The sequence below is a fragment of the Parus major genome, chromosome 8 (genome assembly GCF_001522545.3).
Source record: "Parus major isolate Abel chromosome 8, Parus_major1.1, whole genome shotgun sequence".
NCBI lineage: Eukaryota > Metazoa > Chordata > Aves > Passeriformes > Paridae > Parus > Parus major.
Genome location: NC_031777.1, coordinates 7,321,387 through 7,341,569, shown reverse-complemented (window position 1 = coordinate 7,341,569; position 20,183 = coordinate 7,321,387). Strand labels below are relative to the sequence as shown.

Below are 20,183 nucleotides of genomic sequence, written 5' to 3'. Positions count from 1 at the left end.
AAGACTAGCATGGAGATCCAAAGGTATGAGGGTAACAAAAAAAAAAAAAGACAACAAAACAAAAGAAAACAGAAAGATTTGACCTTATCAACGGTTCAATCTTATGATATGCAATGCAAACCATAGTACCTGCACATTGATAAAACAAGTATACATTAAGCAAAACTTATAGAAAAAGTATTTGTAGAAGTCTGAGCATTTGATTACACTAATCCTCAAAAGGAAAAGACATCAATGAATCCACAATATGCAACCCATCACCCAAGTTCATGAGATTTTGTGGGGATTTTAAGAGGATGACAGGTTTTTGTATGTTTAAGAAGGGGTGGGTTTTTTTAGATGAAAAATATTCTCTATAAACTTACTATAGCAAGACAGATCAGCAATAGAACTCTTTGCAGATGCTGATTATGAATTGCAAGATTATATACCTATTCTGTATATATATACACACTTCTATATACCTATATTTCTGTTATTATAAAACAGAAAAATATCATCTTGAATTTTACACCCTATTTTATGAATTCAGCATTTTTATATTAAATACAACCAGTATTTTTTCTGTTACAGACACACCTCCCTACAGAATGCATTAATGATTACTAATATTATGTGTTGAGGTGGAAAGAGGCAAGAGAGCTGTCTCTGATTTCTTCTTCTGTTAGAAGCCACTAGATTACAGAAAAGAAACGACCTGGAATTTCAGTTTGAAATATAGATTAAGATAGCAGAAAATAATAAAAATTCTCTAGTTCTCAATCAATATTCTCTGTCAATTTACATCACACAGACCAGATGCTGAGGATTTCTCTAAATCAAGTATTTGAGGTCTAGGAGTGCTGGTTACTGACTCTACATTAGTAATTTATGTGAAAAAAATCCTTAGGCTCATGAAATTAATGTAGAGTTTTACACAGATTACAGAAGGAATTATGAACATTAGGAGTTATTCAGACAAAATCCATTATTTCTATATCAATTCCTTTTCCTTAGAAACCACTCAAGGAATGGTATAATTTAATTTTAATGTAAATTTTAGAAGCGGAAAGTCTACAGCTTAATCTCCACTTACTGGGAACTACAGCAAATTGAGGGAAACATGAAAGTGGCACAACATTCGGTAAAACCAGGGACATGTCCCCAGCTGGCCAGTCAGACTGGTTGATATGCACAGTGTTTGGAGGAATTTCAGTTCCTCCAACATTTCAAAAAAAGGGCAATAGGGAATTTCTCTTTAAAGGGATTTATTCTCCATTTCATGATCCAAATTTTCTGTTGGCTATGAACAAATATTGCTGAAATTTATTAAATGAATAAGACCTCTTGAGTCACTGGAGAAAGGAATTTTTTCCACAGATTTTGATGGTTTTCCTAGTTTAAGCATCTGTGCTTGAAGAAGAGGATTCAGGCATTTAAGGCACTTGCTAAATCTTTGTTATTTCTGCTGTAAACCTTTCATGTCTCACAGAATTAGCTGTAAATGAGGATACCTACAGGATGGAGCTGTAGGAATTAACATACTAAAGCTACAGAGGAAATGTGACAGATGGAAAGAGTCAGTACAGGTCTCAACCCCAAGTCACAGGAAATTCTGATAGCTCTGAAGGTCCAGTTCTCCAATTTCACATTATTTAAGATTCACTGAAACAAATGTTTCACCAATTTCAGTACTAAAAATTTTTGAGGCTGACAAAATGCCTCCATATTCCAGAACAAACCATATCCATGGGGAAAAAAATTTAGTGAGAGGAGGAACAGTTGGAGTTGCTAATCTCTTAATTGGTCCCACACAAAAATCTATGTAGCTCCTCCAGCATGGAATAGTGCTGGGCAGATGTCTGCATCCTTTGCTGAACCTGATGAGCCAAGACTCTAAGTTATGGCAGAGAAGTGTGGGATGCCTCAAGAGCCTGAGGTTAGCCTGAGGGAAAAGGGGCAGAATATGAAGGAATCAGGCAGAGAAAAGCCCTGGATAGGTGGCAGCAGCTGGAACAAGACATTTTCCTTCCTCAGCATAAAAGCTGTTGCATATTATCTCCAACAGGATTCCATCTTCCTTCATTCCATCTTCCATGCTTTGAAGTTGGATATTTATTACCAGTTCTTCCACGAGAGTCTCACTTTCTTTAAGAACTGGAGTTTTTATTTCTAATTCTCATGCTGGGATTGTGAGGGTGGGTGTTAGGGGTACCTTGATCAGTGCAGACCAGTAAATGAAACAAGCCATGAGGTAAGTGGGAAAACATCAGCCCATTTCCCACCGTAAACTGCCTGTGAATTTTTGGTACTTCAGCTGCTTGGCCTCCTCTCCCCTGCTGTGCTGAATCAAAGCTTCATAAAGTCCCTGCTCTTCTCAGAAAGCAAAAGCAACACTTTTGACAGGCAGAAAATATTATTGCTGGCACTGTCTTGTCAGTTCATCAGGGGAGAACCACACAACCAAAAATCCTGCACAATACAAATGAAATTATGTTGTCCATCTGCTGGAGGAATAAAATCTGCACTTAGCACTTGAGATCAGCAATAATGCATTTATGCAAGTATGCAACGCCTGGGGAAGATATGAAAAATCAGAATACAGAAGAAAGACATGATAAAGCAAACAACACAGTATTGAAGAAAGAAACACATCTTGAAAGTAGTTAAATATACATTTGCATGACACACAAAATCCAAGCAGACCAAAACTTTGTATTTTGTATTTTGGCTTTTTGAGTGAATTTTGAGGCACTCCAAACCAGTGTTCCTCTAAGAAAGCTGTGATAGGAGAACAGACTGAATTCTAGCTGGACACCTAGAACATCAGTTTACTTAATAAAAAAATACAAACTTTAAAATTATAGAACATCTCCTTGAAATGCTTCCCAAGAAACACCTTTCTAACTTGAAAACATCATTTGGACTTTTCCCCTTTCTCACAACTTTGTGAAGTTGGGGATGTGCTTATATTCCTTACAGAATAAAACTATAATTATCAACTATATAAAACTTGATGCATGTTTCATAATACTTGGGAACTTTTTCTAGTTCTCTAGATTGACCTATATTGCTGCATTCAAGTTCTAAAGTTATGACACTCAGTAATTAATGAAATCACCAAGTTTATGGCTTGGGTATTATTAGAACAGAGTGCAAAATCTTGACCATTTATAAAAAAATGCATGAAGTGTAAAAGCTGGATTTCACTACCAGATAAGCAATGGTGAAAATCTACTAAGCAAAATAAGGCAGCCAATACTGACACTTGTGGTCATTTCTATATTGTTATTTTTCATTCACTTACAAACATGTCTGGGATAGCTAAGAAACATGTTGGGATATCAGAATTGCCAAGCAAATTCCAAGTATTTGCCAACCCTGTCTCCACTCTAGATGAACTTACTGGAGAAGTATTATTTTTGAAGAAAAGAGCAGAATGGCCACTAGCCATATACATAATAATTCTCAACATGGAAAATTAAAACTAAGCATTTATGAAGCTCTGTATTAACACATTTCCAGAAGATAAAAATAAAGCTTAAAAACAAGAATAACCAACCTTGAAAATGTTGCCATTAATCATTCTGAGCTGTCACTTGAAAGGTTTTCAACACATTACAGTTGATATAATACTCCATTTTACTATGATAAAATTAACTTTGCAGAAGTATCCAGAAAGCATGAGTTTCCATAAGGGAAATAGTGATAGGTTACCTATGGCTTAAGTATTTAAACTCTCAAGGGGCTTGTGCCAGCAGGCAAAGTTGCCAAGCAGTATACATGCCTGACTACTGCAATTACTCCAAATTAGCTTGAGGAATTTCTGCCAATGTTGTCAAGACAAAACTTTACTGAATGGCTTAACTTAAGAGTTTATTATAAAACCAGTCAGACAAAACTCTGCTGACACCCTCTGAAAACAACACGTAAAGAGTTTTTTAAGTTTTTTAAAGAAAGTATTCCTAACCACCACAAATTTGTTTTGCATTGGTATATTTTGCTCAGTTCCAACTGGTCATGTGCACAGAGTATTGTGAGCAGCCTTCTCCTCTCCCTCCTGATCTGTCTGCAGGACATGCTGAGCAATCTGGTTCCTGGTTACAGTAACTCTGTCTATTCGTCACACAGGCTGTACATCTTTACTTACTCCTTGGACCCTTAATAGGTGGCAGCCTTTCAAACACTAACATTGCAGCTTCTAATTTTGGATGTAACCATAGTAACATTACAGAACACACTACTCCCTGCATTGAGAACAAGCAGTCAACTGACCCTTCACACTGAGACTGCGCTGAAAAAATGCTCATTCCAACCTCCAACTCAGCAAGATTACCAAAGCCTGCAGCTCCTATTTCCAGTCCAAAGCAAGACCAGCCCTCCTGAAATACCCACAAATGCACAGTATCACAGGAAAGTAGCAAAGAACAAAGTGCTATAAAAGAAAAGGAAATTCTTCCCAAAACTTTGACTCTAAAGCCAAATCAGTCAGTCCCAGATGGAAAGCAGTACTAAAATAAATGTTTTTTCTTACTTTTCGATAAGATGAGAAAAGAACTGCTCATACTTTATTTGGGGAAAAAAAAAAAAAAGAACAAAAGAAATTGGTCATTAATATTTAAGAATTCAATACTCAATTTGTTCACAATGATGACAATTTTTACACATACCAACAGACAACAGCTCTGCCTGAATTTCACAGGCTACACACAAGGGATATGGCCATTTAATTAAAAGCCAAAGCTGATGTCTGTTCCCTTCTAAATTTTCTTTAAAAAGGATTCTCTTTAGAAAAACAGCCCTTGGGATTTTTGTACCTTTAATATTTACTAATGAGAATTTATAGAAAAATAAAAACAGCTCTTCCAGTATAATACATAAGCATCCTACCTACAGCTCCCAAGCTTTAGGAAACAGGTGCAGTGAAAAAGTAGCAAATAAATTAAATTGAAACAGCATAGATTTTAATAAACATTCTGTTAAGATTTGAACTTGTTCCCAAAATACAAGGTTACAGGTCTTGTCTGAAAATACGTAACTCAGAGGCAGATTTACATGTTTGTGTTTGCCAAAAGCATTACTTCCTTCTGCCTAAGTCCCCATGGATGCATTGACCACATGAATAACACACCTGGTTCCCTACTCATAGCCGAGAGTGAAGCAAACTGGGAGGACTCCTGGCCACACTCTTGCATGCTTCTATGCTTCAGCAACAGACTACACAAAATTCTGGATATTATACAGGGCAGGCATAAAAATGCTTTGTGTGTTTAGGTGGGAAATTGAGTTGTCTGGGCACATATGGGACATCTCAATGCACCGATTCTCAATTATTCATACAGGTGCCAGATCAATAAATGATGCTGGACACAGGCCCTCTTCTCATGCTCCACCCCCACATTGACCACTCCCCTCCATTTTTTAAACAGTGATTTTTTTAGACTGGAGGTGATACAAAGTCTTTACTGATATGCACTTTATAACTACCATTTAGGAAATATGCTCATGGTCCTAAAATATCCTCAGATAGGATCAAAGGATTTGTAGAAATTGTTATTAGGTTAGGAAATACACACGTTACAAACAAGACTAAATTAATAGAGAGAGTTAATATACGTAGATTATTTAGTTAGGAGGATCTAAATCCGATTACATTTCTAGTAAATTATCATATTATGCATCTAGAATAATAAAACACACTGCTGACTGGTGAAGCCTTATTTCCCAGTAAGGGACATGCCTACACCCAACCCTACAAATCAGACACACCAGATAAATCACAGTTTCTTTACTCTTTTGCTAAAAAAAAGTCTGAAGAGCCAGTAATTACCTTTTCAAAACAGTGTGCAAACAGTGACTAATAAATACCTGGGAAAGTATGCTACTAGCTCTCTATTTTCTCAGGTATTATGGTATTTCATTTATACAGTAAATATAATAAGATGCTTCAGTACAGAAGGGTCAATCATTGAAAGGAGAGAAATGAAAGGAACACAGGTTTCCTTAGGACCAAAAAGACAATTTTTATGACATAGATATATCTATGATAGACAAAAGACATTCAATAACTGAAATGAAGTGCCCCTGACTTTGCAATGCCAGACCATAGCAGTACCCTAGCAGAAAGCTATTAACAGCACAGAGACAGCTTAACAGCATGTGCTTATACATCGCAGCTCAAATGAATAACCTCAGATAACAAAAAGCAGCTTTTAAAGACTAAGCACGTGTAAAGGAAACATGAACAAAGAAAGACATTTCTATCTTTTCTTTGGCATGAAGGCACAGACCATTTATACTCCAAGAGAGTCAAAAGGGTTAAATCAAGCTTCAGCATTTAAATGATAATAATTTCCTTGCACTGCAGAACAGCTTTTGGAATATGGGAATAGAACATCTAGCATTAAAAATCTCCAAGAGAATTGTAAGTTACAATGTCAAGGAAAAGTAAAAACAATCTGTAAAAACCCTCAATTTTTCACATAATTATCATATAATTTTTATACTAATTTCACCTACCACTGTGCATGAACTGAGTATGTATCATTTATCAAATAAGAGCATGAGCCTGTAAAGCTTCCTGTCTGCCTTTGGATTTAGTCAAAATGAATGCAAACAATCACGTGGGATTCAGCCAAGCAGTGACGTTAAATTCTGCTCTGTCAGAAGACAGCATCTGTCAAAGCCCACATTTAAACTGCTGCCTGCCTGTGCAGCAGCTGAGGAACTACAGAATGGATTTTATACACCACAATTCTGGGTTAAAATAACGCCAAACCATTTCTATTACTGCCTAGCAACAATGAAGGAAGGAACACAGAGAGATCCTATTACCGAAGACAACTGAGGCACTACGCACTAGCACTCCCTGCTAACATTTCCACCAGAAATATGGATCCTGAGGAGAGGAGAACACAGCCCTGTATTGTCCAAGCTGACAGACACCAGACGTGAGAGCCCCAATGCAGCAGCTGTGAGCGCCAGCCAACCCCGTGCTCCGCAGCAACAACTCCTGCCCTTTTGTCTGCAGCATGAACAGAAAGCCCCAAGACAAGGACACCACTTTGAAGCAAGGAAGGTAACACGGCATCGGGCAGGCAGATGGACAGAGTGGATCCCGAGCAGAGCGGTCGCAGGAAGCAGGGATGATGGGGGATGTGTGCATGGTCGAGAGCATCTTTTTTGCTGAAGTGATGGCGTGCCCAAACTATTTTTTGTGGGTATAATCCTGCACCATAAATGGCCTGACCAAGGAAGGTATGTCAAACCCATGTGTGTGATATTCATACGCTTGTCTGTTACCTTTTCAGCCATTACAGATAATGATTGTTCCTAATTTGCAGAGCCCGGAGATAACACTGTCTCTGAGCAGGGAGAAAGAATTCTAGTAGGTTTTTCTCTCCCCCAGCACAATGTCACTCCCTTACACAGACTAAATGCACGGCTCACAGTCTGCCAAGGCTGGTGTGGCTGGAGAGGAAGGATTAAAGGGATAATGGAGTTCTTGTAATGATTGCTTTTAACTGAAAAATTAAAAACTCAAGCCCCTCCAGTGCAGAAAAAACAGAAATCCTCTCAAACTAGGTCAGAATTAATCCTTATCTGAAGTAATCTTAAGGCATGATAAAATGGCCATAATGTGACATACCGAGAGCATTGAACCATCAAAACAGACCACACAGTCAAAAGACATTATCTTAAAAGTCCCCTCAGCCCTTTTTACTCTTGCTTTTCTGCCCCCCAAACGCAAGCAAAATGTCACCAGGGCACTACCAGCCAAGCATATATTGGGAGCATACAAAAGACTGGGCATGATTTAAACCATCAGCAGTGCAATCAGGCACAACGATTAACAAGTAACATCAGGCTCCCTGACATCCCAAAAGGAAACCTTCAAACACTACACACTCAAAATGGTAAGCACGTAACTTATCTCCTGCCATCACTGCAATTTCTGTTTAATATGAAAACACGGACTGTTTACCTTGGATTGTAAAATGACATTCCATCTAATTGCCAATCATTTCTATATTTTTGTTGACATTTAAATATTTCGTCACTAGTGACAAAAAAATAGGTGAATATTTGCAATACAAATTTAAGACCTAAATATATAGCAATTCAATACACCACTGAAAGAAAGTGCTTATGTGCAGAATATACCAATAAGCTATAATAAATCGTTAAATGTCAATATAAATGACAATGCCAACATGAAATAAAATAACTGCAGCTAGAAAGAGTTTACAAACCAAGGGATGCAGCATACATCAGACACTGGTTTCAAATCAGTTTTAGGACATTTAGAATATAGTCACTTGACAGAACTTTTAAAACAACAACAACAAAAAATGTACCTTCAGGCAACACTCCAGGAGAAGTACGTAATGATGTACTGGCTAATAATGTAAGACATTGGTATCAGGCATTCAAACACTTGCACAGCAAACGTTATCCCAAATACTCTTTTGTGCAAAAGATTAATAGAGTCCGTAAGGGAAGTCAGCCACATTAAATGAGGCCCAATATGCAACTGCTGTTCCATCAGAATACAGACTCAGGCTGCCTTTTGAACTCTTCCCTCTAATTTAAGAGTTTGCCCACACAGCTAATCATAAAATGAAAATCCAAGATGTGTGAATAGGAAGTCAAATGCTTCAGTTTTCAAAGCTGTAATTATAGTGCAGAACTGCAAGTACCAGGAACCAAAACATCAGCAGAGCACAGACCATAAATAAAAATTCAAGAGGCATTCACAATTTATGTATTTGGCATTTGATAATGCATCAATGAATGCACTGCCAGGTGCCAAAAATGAAGAAGCATTATCACAAATAATATCTCCAAAATGCAGTTACATGCAACAACACATTCTCAGAGGAAAAGGTGAGTGTTCTAGAGATCTTCTGCTATACTTGGGTTTTCTTATCTACTGTCAATAGTTGGTGCTGTTCATAACCTTTCTGCAAAATGGAATTTAAAGTATTTGAGCAAAAAAGGTAATGCTCTAGCCCTAATTAAATTAGAGAAAATATTTTTATTATACCATTTGATGGTGGGTTTAATATCTATTAACAGTTTTTTACATTATTTTTAAACAATGCACCATAACATGTAGTATTTTTTTTTCAAAGGCACAAATGTTGCTGTATTTTCAATGCTTAATAACCACTGTATATTTCACATACATATTTTATACACAACTGTAAGAAAATGAGCCCAAGATATTTGGGGTTTTTTTTCAGTCAATAGCTCTGTGAAGCTGAAATATAGATGTGGGTGCTTCCCCTATTCATAAAATGCCTTTTTAAAGGGCAAACAGAGACAGATTTTCTAAGACACTCCTACCTTGAAAAATCAAGGAAATATGTAAAAAAACCAAGGAAATACGTAAAAAAAAAAATAATCAAGGAAATACTACTCTCTTAAAACATCTTCCGATTCTAGTTCTGTCCCTCACTGCAAAACTTATTTTCATATGCATTATGTAAGCATGCAGCCTAATAAAAAAAGGCTTCGGCCATTTCAACTGCTTTTGCTGGGACACTTCATCAGTGCATCAGGGAAACACAGCACCTGCAAACCATTTCCTATTTAAACTAATATTTCTGTAACTTAAGATTCTCACTTTTGCCTATTGCCTTATCAAAGTAGGTGCTCATCAAAACACTACCTCAGTTAAAGATTAAAGAAAGATTAGCAGTGCAGTGCACTTTTGCTGAAGTATTTCCATCTAGTGACTGTAGTTTTATAAGGGGAACAATTCAGTGTGACAAAATTAATCTGAGTTCTAGCTGCTACCCCACAATCGTGAAATTCTGGCTTTGATTTTCTTCCTAAACTGTGGACACATGCAATGGAACAATAATTAATCAAACGTTCCCACTGCTGCCCTCCAATCTGCTATCAAACAATTAACTTCCCTGAGATCTAGGCTATCCTTTGAAGTGACATTGATGTTTGCTTATACAGAGATATTATTCCCTGACTTAGTCATTTAGTCACTGTTAGTAATTTACAACTCACTGCACACTGCAGACAAACTAGAAGTTACAAGATTTGAGGGGAAGTTTCTGTTTTTCCAGCAAAGAAAAGCAGGTGCAAATGGTCACATAAACACGAGTCTCGAACATTTAGGGATTATTGTCTTTTACAGGAGGACAACACTCGAGCTAAAGCAGCACAAGCGTGGAGTCTCAGGTCGATTCCCGAAGTACACAGTTTTAGGCACAAGCATTTCTGAGTTTTACAGAGGCAACTGAGTCTCCGGGAAGTGGCATGAGCCCCAGATAATTTAATAAGAAAATCAAAGATACTTTCAGCAAGCTTTAAAACCAAACGCATGAAAACAGCTGAAGGGCACTGAGATGTTCGGGTGTTCCCGGAACGGGCTCGGGTGTTCTCGAAGAATAGAGGTGCACGCGCCCTTCTCGCGACACAATCACCGCGTGGTGTCGCCCCCTGGCGGGGTCGCTGAGGCGGCGGGCCGGCCGTGAGGCACCTCCCGCTCGCTCCGGAGGGTGTTTGTAAAGATAACGGCAGTAAGTAAAACAAAAATCAGTTATACCTCTCTTCCCACCCTTCCGAAATACAAATATTTCTTTCGTGAACAGGGCAGACTGAGTGTTGCATGACACACAGACAACTTAATATCTTATTATTCGATTGATATCTCAGCTAAAATTACTCCCTTACAATGTTAAACCCTGTAATTTCCCATGTAAAGTTTTTAAATGCACAAATTAATCAAAATATTGGTTTTATAAGATAGCAAAGCAATTAATAAATTACATATTTCTATTAGAAACAGCATTTTCTATGGAGTCTTGTTCAACTGTCATCCCTTTACCTATACAAAACCCTAGGGCCCAGGAATGAATTAGAGTAAATTGAAAATCACAAACTAATTGCTATTGTACAGTGCAAGTTCATTTACAACATGTGATCAGCTTTTAATATGCAGCATCATGAAGCTGCCATATTGACTCTGCACCTGAATATGAACAAAAAATTTAAGAGAAAATTAAGCACAGACTGCTTTGGCACTTTTTTCTACAGCTACAGCTGCTGGTCAGAATACTTTAAATTTCCAACTGCTATGTACAGTAGTTACATATACTTTTTTAGAGGAAAAAAAAACAAATCTAATATCATGATCATCAGATAGTTGTCCAGAAACTTAGTCCTGAGCAATTTTATTTCCAGTTAACATGATCACGACCCAAGATCTCTGTCTACTAAATATCAAGAGCTTAATTTCAATTCAGCTGCCTCTGAACCTGGCACCACAACCCAGTGCTCCATTCTATGTTTTCCTCCAATGCTGAGTAGAAGGTGAAAGGCACCTGAAAGGTGACCAGGAATGTTATCCTGCACTAGCATCTGAGGGCTATGCAGTGAGGTTACTCTACTCTGAAAATTAATTTTGACAGGTGCATCTTCTCATTGACTTTCCTTGCACAGTGGGGGTCAGTAGAGACATGCCAGGCAGTGTCCCGTGACTAACACAGCTCTGCCATTGCCAACCCTGCAATGTCTGTCCCACCACCAGGCATGGCCGTTTGCAAAAAGGGCTTTAAAACTCTGAGCCATCCTAGCCTCTGCATGTCAAATCAATTTTTATTAATTCCAATAAACCTTCCATCTGCCAGCAAGGCTTTTTCATTCAGTCCTTCTCAAACACTCTACAAGGATTTCACAGCCATGGATATGAAGCTATTTACATCTACTTCACACTTTTTCCTGCTAACATGATCCATTTTTTTTCCTCTTTATCTTTCATATCCAGGATGATTGTCAAAACTTTTACCAGGCAAAAAAGCATTTTTAAAAGCTATCAAATCAAATTAAATCATAAAACAAAGTTAGCTTTTAGCATAAGCCAAATCTTGTTTCCATTGACTTGGGCTGTTCTTTGAAAAAGTAAATTTAACTCAATTTTACATCTTGTTTCTATTTAAAACTTTATATTACAAGTACGTAAAATGAAAGATTATTGATTTATTTTTTTTTATTCTTTGCAGAGTGAGCCATTTGCAGACAATTACTCATCTCAAAGGAAAATGAATACCAAAGAATAGCTGTGGATTCTAAACCAATTGGAAAATCCTTTTCCTTGAGCATTGTCTCATATCTCACTGGATCCTTACAACATGCTTCAATGGAGAAGACGACACTGCTGCTTGGCAAAGATGACCTGGAATACCAAAAGGTCTCTCTTTCGCACCCATCTCATTGGCCTGGTCTCTCTGGTGTTTCTTTTTGCCATGTTTCTGTTCTTTAACCATCACAACTGGCTGCCAGGCAAGGCTGGAATTAGAGAAAACCCCATGTCTTACACCATACGAGGATTTAGATCTACAAAAAGTGAGACCAACCACAGCTCTCTAAGGAACATGTGGAGAGACGCTGTGCCTCAGACATTTAGGCCTCAGACAGTCACCAACCCTAACAACACAGATTTGTCACCACAGGGAGTAACAGGTTTGGAAAATACCCTCAGCGCCAATGGAAGTATTTACAACGAGAAAGGAACAGGGTATCCCACTTCCTATCATTTCAAATATGTCATAAATGAGCCTGACAAGTGCCAGGAAAAGACCCCTTTTCTAACACTGCTCATAGCCGCAGAGCCAGGCCAGGTGGAGGCCAGACAAGCAATTCGACAGACCTGGGGCAACGAGAGCCTGACACCTGGCATCCAAATTGTGCGGATTTTTTTGTTGGGCTTAAGCACCAAGGTAAATGGATACCTCCAGCAAACTATCCTTGAGGAAAGCAGACAGTACCACGACATCATTCAACAAGAATACTTAGATACCTACTATAATTTAACTATAAAAACTCTGATGGGAATGAACTGGGTTGCAACCTACTGTCCACATGTTCCATATGTTATGAAAACTGATAGTGATATGTTTGTCAATACTGAATATTTAATACACAAGCTTCTGAAACCAGAACTTCCTCCAAGGCACAAGTATTTTACAGGTTATTTAATGAGAGGTTATGCACCTAATAGGAACAAGGATAGCAAGTGGTATATGCCACCTGATTTGTATCCAAGTGAACGTTATCCTGTATTCTGCTCTGGAACTGGTTATGTTTTTTCTGGAGACTTAGCAGAAAAAATCTTTAAGGTCTCCTTAAGCATCAGACGTTTACATTTAGAGGATGTGTACGTGGGGATCTGTCTTGCCAAGCTGCGGATTGACCCCATGCCCCCACCAAACGAGTTTGTCTTCAATCACTGGCGAGTTTCTTATTCCAGCTGTAAATACAGCCACCTAATTACCTCCCATCAGTTCCAACCTAGTGAACTGATCAAATACTGGAACCACTTACAGCAGAACAAGCACAACGCCTGCACAAATGCGGCCAAAGACAAGGCCGGCAGGTACCGCCACCGCAGACTGCACTGAGGGCCAGTGCTGCTGCCCAGCCCCACGTGGCATGTGTAAATAAACAGTGCTGAATGCATGGACAGTGACCATGGAGATGCCCCAGGCAAAGCCCAAACTGAGCCCAGCACATAGTGCAGGCAGGAAATTATTTTTTTAAGTTAAAAAAAAAAAGTACAGCTCTTGAATATGACAAAATTATAACCAAAAGCTTTTTTCCAGTGAGCTCAAGATTAAAAAAAGAATAAAAGAAAAAAGAAAAAAGAGATGGTATATAAGGATTTATGTGTTAACATGCAATAATAAGCATGCACACTTTGGTGGTACAATTGCTGATTCATGTGCCAGTAAAATATAATTGAGCATATTTTCCACACTAAAATTTTATTTTAAGGAGTTCATTCGTAGCTCTAGTTCTCTTCCATATAATGATTTCTTATTATCCAGAACTGCTATAAAATTAAAAATTAAAAATTAAGGAAATGCACAAAGGGCAGATGAGTTTTATCTTCAAATTCCACATAACAATTACTATACACTGCATTAATGTACAACACATTTAGCAATGTCACAATTTAGTAAGACACTATCAATAAATCCTAAAGCACTAAGAATGTACTCCCTTGAAGTAGGTCCAGTTTTGAGAAGTTTGCTTATTTGGTTTTGAAGGAGAGATAAACGTAATCAAACTTGCAAAGACTTGCTTTGTACATTGCCTTCAGAAATGCAAGTGGTGTTCTGGGTGCAACTTTCAGTCCACAAAGAGCTAACTGAAAGTTACTTCATTCTCTAGAAGTTAGGGCAAGCTCCTAAGATCTGGTGCCAAGTAATATTCATTCCACTTGGAACCTCTATGCAAATTCACAGGATCTGCTATTAATTTCCCTATGTAACTTAAAGGTAACTCCAAGGCTGATGTGTTGCCTCAGATGAGGCATAGCGACCCGGTTCATGAGTGACACGACGGCTAACTTACAGGCCTGTCGGGCTAATCATATATGAACACCAATGTGGTGGACGCTGAAGAGCGTTTATTTCCAGTGTGCAAGGTTTTATATGACGGAGTTATGATTACGTCATCACTGTGATATTATGAGTTCTAGAACTTTGGAGAAAGAGGGGCCCTATCTTCCCGTACATCGCGAGATCTTCTGATCGGCTTTCCCTATCTAACCACATCACTGATGACAAATGTAAAACATAAGTTCCAGTCTTGCACCATTCTCGACAAAATTTCATTTTGTGCAAAGCGGGAGAAAACTAATCAAATGTATTGTTTTGCTCTTTTCTGTCTGACAAAAAGCAAGGGTCAGCTAAGTGAAAACACATCTGCTGGAGAAAATGAAGCCCACACACGAGTTTATAGGTGGGGAAGACTAAGTCACAAAAACATTGAGTTCCAGCCATCAGTATGGGCAAGAACAAAATCTAAGCAATTTAGTCACAATATGTACCACTGAAAAGAAATTGTGCGAAGTGGGCTAAATCTATTTACAGGTTTGCAATTTTTTAAAGCTTTTTTTCCCAACTGTTACAGCAGAATTATATCAGATTCAGGTTATTACTGTTTGTCACAGTGCCAGGGTAAGCAATACCCACCTCTGATCATTAGCAAATGATCCAACTGCAATTAGTTTTTTGTTTGACTGAGACTAATTAATTGGATAAAATACAAATATTTGATGTACTTTTATTATTTAATAAAATTGATTATATTTATGGTCTTAAGATTTCACATTTTCTGGGAAAGTTGCTCAGGAAGAAAGAAATTCCTAGCTTTAGCATTACTTGGTTTTTCTAGTGTTCCCACGTCCTTAAAGCCTGTTTTTTGTGCACAATACAGAGATCAGAGCAGGGTTCTCTCCTTTGTAATGAGAAGACAAATCATATTACTGGCCATTGTCAGCAGCTCTCAGGCTGTCTGTCTGCAGGAACTCACATCTGAACAGACTGCAAGGCACTGGATGCACCTCTGAAGCAATTCCAGCAGGTTCTCTGGAAGATGCATAATTTTCTCAACACCGTTTTTTTTGGAGATCCTCTACTAAAGTTTTTACTCTGCTTTATTTGGGGTGTGCTAATTGTACATTTCTGCATTTTCAGCACATCTCAAATCATAAATATCTCATTTTATCTTGTTGATATCTGAAAGCAAATATCTGTAAAAACAGTAACTCTCTTCTGCAGAGATTTCTCCAAATTAATTGAAAGTTCACACAGTTTTCATGATGCCTGTTGGCACTCATGTGAGAGAGCTGCCCTGGATAGATGTTTTGGGAGTGTGCTTTCAGCACCTACTGCAGTTTCCCCCACTCAATGTGCTGCTTGCTCCCAGCTAACACAGGCCACAGCTGACATCCAGCTGAAAGGCTGAAGGTCACTGTAGGCAGGCTCTACACCACAGTGCTAGCTCTAGACCTCCAGAGCAAGTGTGGGAAGCCAACTACCACTGCAGGGGACTGAATTTTGGAAGAGGTCCAATGCCGTAAGTGCAAGCAGTGCTGGCCAAGGATGTAATCCAGTCTCCTGGAGAGGACTTAAGCACTGCTTCCCAGCCCTTGGGGCTTTCCAGCACCACTGTGAGGTACCCAATTTTACCAACTCTAGTTAGTCCAAAATGCTGTTCCTGGCTCCTGGGTATAGTCCAAGAGGTTAATAATAAACATTAAATAGTTTGGCACTGGAATCATCAAGTTTGGCAGCCAAACCAAACTCATCTTAGGGCTTTGGAGCTCCTGCACAATGCTGATCTGTCCAAGCTTGGCAGAACCACAGCCCAATGCCCATGAGTTTAGCATACCAAACTTCCTGCTACTTACAGGGCTAGTGAGGAGCACCAAAATGATAAATAAAAAGCCATTCTTAATGTCATTTTAAGGGTCCAACGTGATTTTTAAAATTTGCATTAATGTTTGGGTGTAAGCTGAGACTAATCCATAAACATACTTGAATCCTTATCAGTATGGTCAAAGGCTACGAAAAACATTTGCATCCAAGTACTGTTTCCTTGCAGAGTTTGTTACAAAGCTTTCAGAAACAAAAGGGAAACCTTTTGTATGATGAAATATGCAATTACAGAATGAACACTCTACATTTTTTTCTCTGAATGTTTTACTGTTTTCTAGCTTGTGCTTAAACTCACTCTAGTAGAGTATAAAAACAGTTCATGTTAAAAATAGTGCAATAATTAATTATATCATTAAAAGTCTGGACAAGTTCTCTCACTTTCGCCATACAGCAAGAAAAAAAATGCATTTTTCATTAGCAATACTATACAAACTTGTAGCTAAAACTCTAACATGTCTGCAATACAGTAAAAAAAAATATGTATATATATAACTCATTGAATACAGAATACAATATACAGGATACAATTCATTAAATACAGAAGTACAAGAATTTGTATAATACTTGTTTTAAATGTTTTTACTTCTGTGTCTGCTTCTGGTTGAAAACAAATATAAAAAGTCATAATGGCTCAAAAATTATGATGGGAGAAAAAAATTGTAACGTCATCAGCACCATTATTATGGCAAAGAAAAATCTTACGAAAGCTGGCCTGGTAACAAAGAACAGAAATTGGAATTCCATCATTTCCCCATACTTACTTAACTTTCAACTGAATAAAGATTTACACATTGACACTACAGGACCAAAATGAAGTCTCACCAAAAAGATGTTGTTATTGAACAACAAAACTGTTCCTTTCAAATCTCCAATTAAATCAGTGGTGTGAGATACTTGCACATCCCATACCAAGAGAATTAAGAATACAAAATGTGCAACTACAGCTTTTGGTGTAATAGAACAGATCCCATCCCTGGTCACTGAGAGATCTTTCATGGGTAAAGTGCACTATCTGTTCTAGATTTAAAAAATTACATGTCAAGGTAATTCCAAGTGTCAATGGTTGTTCTAAGAGAAAATTCAGTGCCCACTAAGATCTTCACTTAAATTTATAAACTTAAATTATGGGATAGCAGTGATCTAGAAGAGATGAGACAGACTACTTTTCAGGTTAACCTTACTAGAACAGCAATTTAGAATCTGCTTTTCTTTGCAGTGCAGTAAGATAAGATGTGTCAGTCCTCATTTACAAAATATTTTCAGAATATATCAACATGTTAAGACATGCATTAACTGTCTCCAAGGCTAAATCAGGCACTGGAGGGGAGGGAAGCACCTAAAGGCCATTACTTTAGACTGCCTCCCTCTTCCCACTTATTTTCCTGATATGTTAACTCAGTCCCTAATCACACGTCAATCCAAAATACCTACATAATCCCACAGGGCAAGGAAACCTTTTCTCTTGAATGAATGCTCACTGCAATGTGTGGAAACATCCTAGGAGGAAATGAAAGGGAGAGGGAATATGCTAATATAGAAGCTACTACTTCCATTTGTGCTTTTGGGAAGAACACGCTTCTAACTGATTTGCAAAAACATCACTTGTTGCCATATTTTCCTAATTTTAGATGCTATTTCTCAATCCCTCTTTTGCTGTAAAATAGCACAAATAAGTAAATACTGGACAATCACTCAGTTACACTGTGAGAACTGCACTTCAAAATGAAGAGCATTATTGTCCTTTTCACTTCAAATTGTCCTTCCAAAGCAGAATGTGACTCGGGGCACAGTATCACCCCTCCCTTGCTGACATGGCACTGACTGTTATTCCTACACAGATCCCATCTCCAGCCCATCTAGCACTGCCTTCCTTCCCCAGCCCTGCTTCCCAAGCTCAGCTACTCTGTGGGCAGCCCAGGGGAAGGAGGGAGGCAGGGAAGCTGCACTGCCAGCTCTGAAATGCTGCACTGTGCAAACGTAGGTCAGCAAGGACAGAACAGGGGCTCTGCTTTGTACCAAGAGTGAAGGCAAAGGCTTTCTGGGTTCGGAGGAGGGCTCTGGAAACAACTTCTTGCAGCAAATCAGTGAAAAAGGAGCTTGAAGAGTGAAACTAAAAATGCACAGCTGATCAACATCACACAGGCTGGAAATACAGGGCAGGCTCAGTGGCAGGGAAAAGTGTTAAAAAAGTGAGGTCAAATGAGAAAGCAGTATCTGTAAGTCTTGTCTTAAGTGTTCACACTTCTGCACTTAGAGAAAATAGGAACCTATGAGGTAAATCCATTCTTCTAACAAAATCTGTTGTTTGGGACTGCAGTGCATGTCTTATTAAAGCCAAACCAAATTCCAAGTCATGACACAATGGCATGAACAGCAGATCAGTAACTCCACAGAGAGTACTTTACACATATTATACAAACAAACCAAGAGCAAAGCAAATTAGATCACTTGTGCCCAGGATTTGTATTTAATCTTCACACAAAGAGTTAATTTCAACCTTCATTTGTTCCAGCTCAAAAGAAACAGAGCCTGGTACAATATGGTACCTCTTCCTTTCACAGTTAAAAAGACTGCAAAGGAATTTAGCTGAACATCCATATTCTGGGATATGGATGAACACTACCACTTTGCTTTTCTGATATTGCCATGGCAACAGTACAAGAGCTCTCTTAAGCATTTAAATATGACAGTTTTCCTGATAACACTAACTGAATCATAGTAATGATGCATTTTGGTACATGAGCTAACTGCTCTATAACCACAGGGTATGAACCATTCCCTTTACTTTTCTCAAGACTGCTTTTGGTCAAAATGTTCTGACCAAGACAGTAGCCTTGAACTATCACAAGAAAAAAAAAAAAAAAAGTCCCTCCAGCTCAGGGAGTATTAATGGCTTAAACCTTTATGTACTCTCAAAGTTTTCCATCTGAATGCTTAAGGTGTGCACCGTGTCCTGGGTGGAGAAGTCAAAACTGATAAAATCTTTGAGGGATTTTTCTCAAAGGGCTTTCCTTTGCCTGGGAAGGCTGGAGGAAAAAACCCACTTTCTGAAGGGTAGATTGAATTGTTGGTGACCTTCAAGATGTCATTTGTTCAAGAAAAGAGAAGGAGGAAGAAACTGGTGTTTTTATACAATCAGTTACACAGTTACAGTTTGTAACCAATATACACTTTTTAACATAACAAAACATTGCAGGCTGTCCTACCTCAGTGGAGGCCAAGGTGCACTGAGGAATACACACTATGCTCTAAGGACAAGGGCATCACAGCAATGCCTCCACCTCCTATTAGCCCATTTAGCTCCAGCTAATAATAAGTGGCATTTCAACTGTTTAATAGGAATATTCTGTGAACCACTCACTTTGATCTCCCAGATGCTCAGTGTGGGCATTACGGAGAAGTCTCTTTTTCTTTACCTCATTAAAAAGTGAAGTGTGTGAAATATGTTTGTCATCCTAACATTTTAAGGATACCAGCATTGATAATGCCTTGCAATATATAAAACTAAAAAAGATTAAGATACTGAAAATAGTGTGAAATCTTAAAAAACTTCCCAAGATGACAAAAATTCAGATTTTAGAAGAAACAGTCATGCTTGCAAGGATCTAAGAGAGGAATCTTTTCAACACAAAAAAGTCTTCAGAAAGTAAATATTCCCAGTTCTTTTGCTGTTAACATTTTTAGAGTTTTATATTAAATTAAAAATTAAAAACATCCATGCAATCCTAAAACCACCAAACCCCACAACACAACACTGCCACATCTTTTCTTCCACAAAGGCCAAGTGCTCCCACATCACAGTAAGGCTCAAAGTTTAAAATGAGACCAACTGCCACAAGAAATCCTTTGTTAACAAAATACCAGACAAGACATCGAAGGAAACTAAAACCATCCTCACTCCCTTTCCTAAATATTTAACACACCCTGTATTTAAATAAGCTGAAGCCTGAGAAGAGT

General features: G+C 38.2%; 2 protein-coding genes across 5 annotated transcripts in view; one reads left to right on the top strand and one right to left on the bottom strand.

Annotated features, from left to right (window-relative positions):
* Positions 1-20,183, bottom strand: part of CDC73 (cell division cycle 73) — a 112,324-nt gene that overhangs the window by 41,472 nt on the left and 50,669 nt on the right. The gene's annotated exons all lie outside the window — the stretch shown is intronic.
* On the top strand, positions 6,655-13,553 carry B3GALT2 (beta-1,3-galactosyltransferase 2). 2 transcript variants are annotated; one of them, XM_015635712.3, is made up of 2 exons: positions 6,655-7,236; positions 12,003-13,553. In XM_015635712.3, exon 2 carries the CDS (start codon positions 12,132-12,134, stop codon positions 13,398-13,400), a length of 1,269 nt encoding a protein of 422 aa, XP_015491198.1. In that variant the 5' UTR covers positions 6,655-7,236; positions 12,003-12,131; the 3' UTR covers positions 13,401-13,553. The 2 variants fall into 2 exon arrangements, with proteins under 2 accessions (XP_015491198.1, XP_033372389.1); XM_033516498.1 differs by lacking the exon at positions 6,655-7,236 and adding an exon at positions 10,431-10,520.

What these genes read in the sequence shown, in the direction of transcription:
- B3GALT2 (XM_015635712.3), top strand. Translation starts at nt 12,132, where the DNA reads ATGCTTCAATGGAGAAGACGACACTGCTGCTTGGCAAAGATGACCTGG.